This window comes from Sardina pilchardus, chromosome 9, assembly GCF_963854185.1.
Source record: "Sardina pilchardus chromosome 9, fSarPil1.1, whole genome shotgun sequence".
In the NCBI taxonomy this organism is placed as follows: Eukaryota; Metazoa; Chordata; class Actinopteri; order Clupeiformes; family Clupeidae; genus Sardina; species Sardina pilchardus.
Genome location: NC_085002.1, coordinates 297,501 through 300,000, shown reverse-complemented (window position 1 = coordinate 300,000; position 2,500 = coordinate 297,501). Strand labels below are relative to the sequence as shown.

Sequence of the window (2,500 nt, the reverse complement as noted above, 5' to 3'; positions counted from 1 at the left end):
TTAGCAGTATTCCTATTTCTGGCCCAGAGAGTGTTCTACTCTGCGCAGATGAGATGTCCTTGATGTGTGAGTGTGAGAGAGAGTGTGTGTTATACTCTGGTCAGGTGATACACACACACACACACACACACACACACACACACACACACACACGCACTCTCTCTCTCTCTCTCTCTTTCTTCCTATCAGTCACTAAATCAATATATCAATCAACCTGTCTGTATGTTTCTGACTCTCTCTCTCTCTGAGTGGAGAGATGTATGTGTGCAATGCAACACAGCATTCAGATACTCACATTTCTCTCTCTCTCTCTCTCTCTTTTCTCTCTCTCTCTCTCTCTCTCTCTCCATCTCTCCATCTCAGTGGAGCGCTGCATGTGTACTATGCAGGACGGCTCTCTGATGCTGAAGCTGAGGGGCAAATCCAATACTCACATTTCTCTCTCTCTCTCTCTCCTTCTCTCTCTCTCTCTCCTCTCTCTCTCTCTCTCTCTCCTTCTCTCTCTCTCTCTCTCTCTCTCTCTCTCTCTCTCCATCTCTCCGTCTCAGTGGAGCGCTGCATGTGTACTATGCAGGACGGCTCTGTGATGCTGAAGCTGAGGGGCAAATCCAAGACGCTGACGCGGAGCTTCTACCTGGATGAGCATCGCTCCTGCATCCGCTGGAAACCCTCTCGCAAGCGGGAGAAGGCCAAGAGTGAGTCAGAGAGAGCACACGCACGCACACACACACACACACACATATGTACACACACACACACACATATATGTACACACACACACACACACACACACACGTATGTATACACACACACACACACACACACACACACACACGTATGTACACACACACACAATCCAGATGACAAGAACAGCCACACACACACACACACACAATTCCCTACAGTATTTTAAATAGTACATATCTTACCACACAATCCCTACAGTATTTCAATAGATTTAGACGACTCTACCTATTCATGAGTCCTTACGCTGACAACTTTATCCTATTTATGAGTCCTTATGCTGACGACTCTATCCTATTTATGAGTCCTTGCACTGATGCTTCCTTGTGTCCAAGTCACCATTGACTCATGTCTCCTTCCTTGTGTCCTAGTCACCATCGACTCATGTCTCCTTCCTCGTGTCCTTCCTTGTCTCCTTCCTTGTGTCCTAGTCACCATCGACTCATGTCTCCTTCCTTGTGTCCTTCCTTGTGTCCTAGTCACCATTGACTCATGTCTCCTTCCTTGCGTCCTTCCTTGTGTCCTAGTCACCATCGACTCATGTCTCCTTCCTTGTGTCCTTCCTTGTGTCCTTCCTTGTGTCCTAGTCACCATCGACTCATGTCTCCTTCCTTGTGTCCTAGTCACCATCGACTCATGTCTCCTTCCTTGTGTCCTAGTCACCATCGACTCATGTCTCCTTCCTTGTCTCCTTCCTTGTGTCCTTCCTTGTGTCCTAGTCTCCATTGACTCATGTCTCCTTCCTTGTGTCCTTCCTTGTGTCCTAGTCACCATTGACTCCATCCACGAGGTGTGTGAGGGCCGCCAGACGGAGATCTTCCAACGCTTTGCCCACAGTAACTACGACCCCAACTGCTGCTTCAGCGTCTACCACGGCGAGCACATGGACTCGCTGGACCTGGTGGCGTCGAGCGCGGAGGACGCGCGCACCTGGATCACCGGCCTCAAGTACCTGCTGGCCGGCATCAGCGACGAGGACAGCCTGGCCAAGCGCCAGCGCACCAGAGACCAATATCCTGCAGGGCAGATGGGGTAAATAAGGGGGCAAGAAGGGCTATAGGGAGATATAAGGGGGCAATAAGGGCTATAGGGGGCAATAAGGGCTATAGGGGCAATAAGGGCTATAGGGGGCAATAAGGGCTATAGGGGGCAAGAAGGGCTATAGGGGGCAAGAAGGGCTATAGGGGGCAATAAGGGCTATAGGGGGCAATAAGGGCTATAGGGGGGATATAAGGGGGCAATAAGGGCTATAGGGGGATATAAGGGCTATAGGGGGGATATAAGGGGGAAATAAGGGCTATAGGGGGAATAAGGGCTATAGGGGATATAAGGGCTATAGGGGGATATAAGGGCTATAGGGGGATATAAGGGGGCAATAAGGGCTATAGGGGGCAATAAGGGCTATAGGGGGATATAAGGGGGCAATAAGGGCTATAGGGGGGATATAAGGGGGAAATAAGGGCTATAGGGGGGATATAAGGGGGCAATAAGGGCTATAGGGGGGATATAAGGGGGCAATAAGGGCTATAGGGGGATATAAGGGCTATAGGGGGGAAATAAGGGGGAAATAAGGGCTATAGGGGGGATATAGGGGGGAAATAAGGGGGATATAAGGGCTATAGGGGGGATATAAGGGATATAGGGGGGGGTATAAGGGGGAAATAAGGGCTATAGGGGGAATAAGGGGGAAAGCTCTAGAAAGGTCCCTTTCACATTAGAATAAGGACTAGCCCACTGCACCAAGAGACATATTTTG

At 49.9% G+C, this 2,500-nt stretch overlaps 1 protein-coding gene across 1 annotated transcript in view; it reads left to right on the top strand.

Annotated features, from left to right (window-relative positions):
- Nucleotides 1–2,500, top strand: part of plch2b (phospholipase C, eta 2b) — a 33,117-nt gene that overhangs the window by 5,242 nt on the left and 25,375 nt on the right. The window contains exons 2-3 of the mRNA XM_062544879.1: nt 549–695; nt 1,512–1,755. Coding sequence (XP_062400863.1) covers nt 549–695; nt 1,512–1,755 — 391 coding nt within the window. The remainder of the gene's footprint in view (nt 1–548; nt 696–1,511; nt 1,756–2,500) is intronic.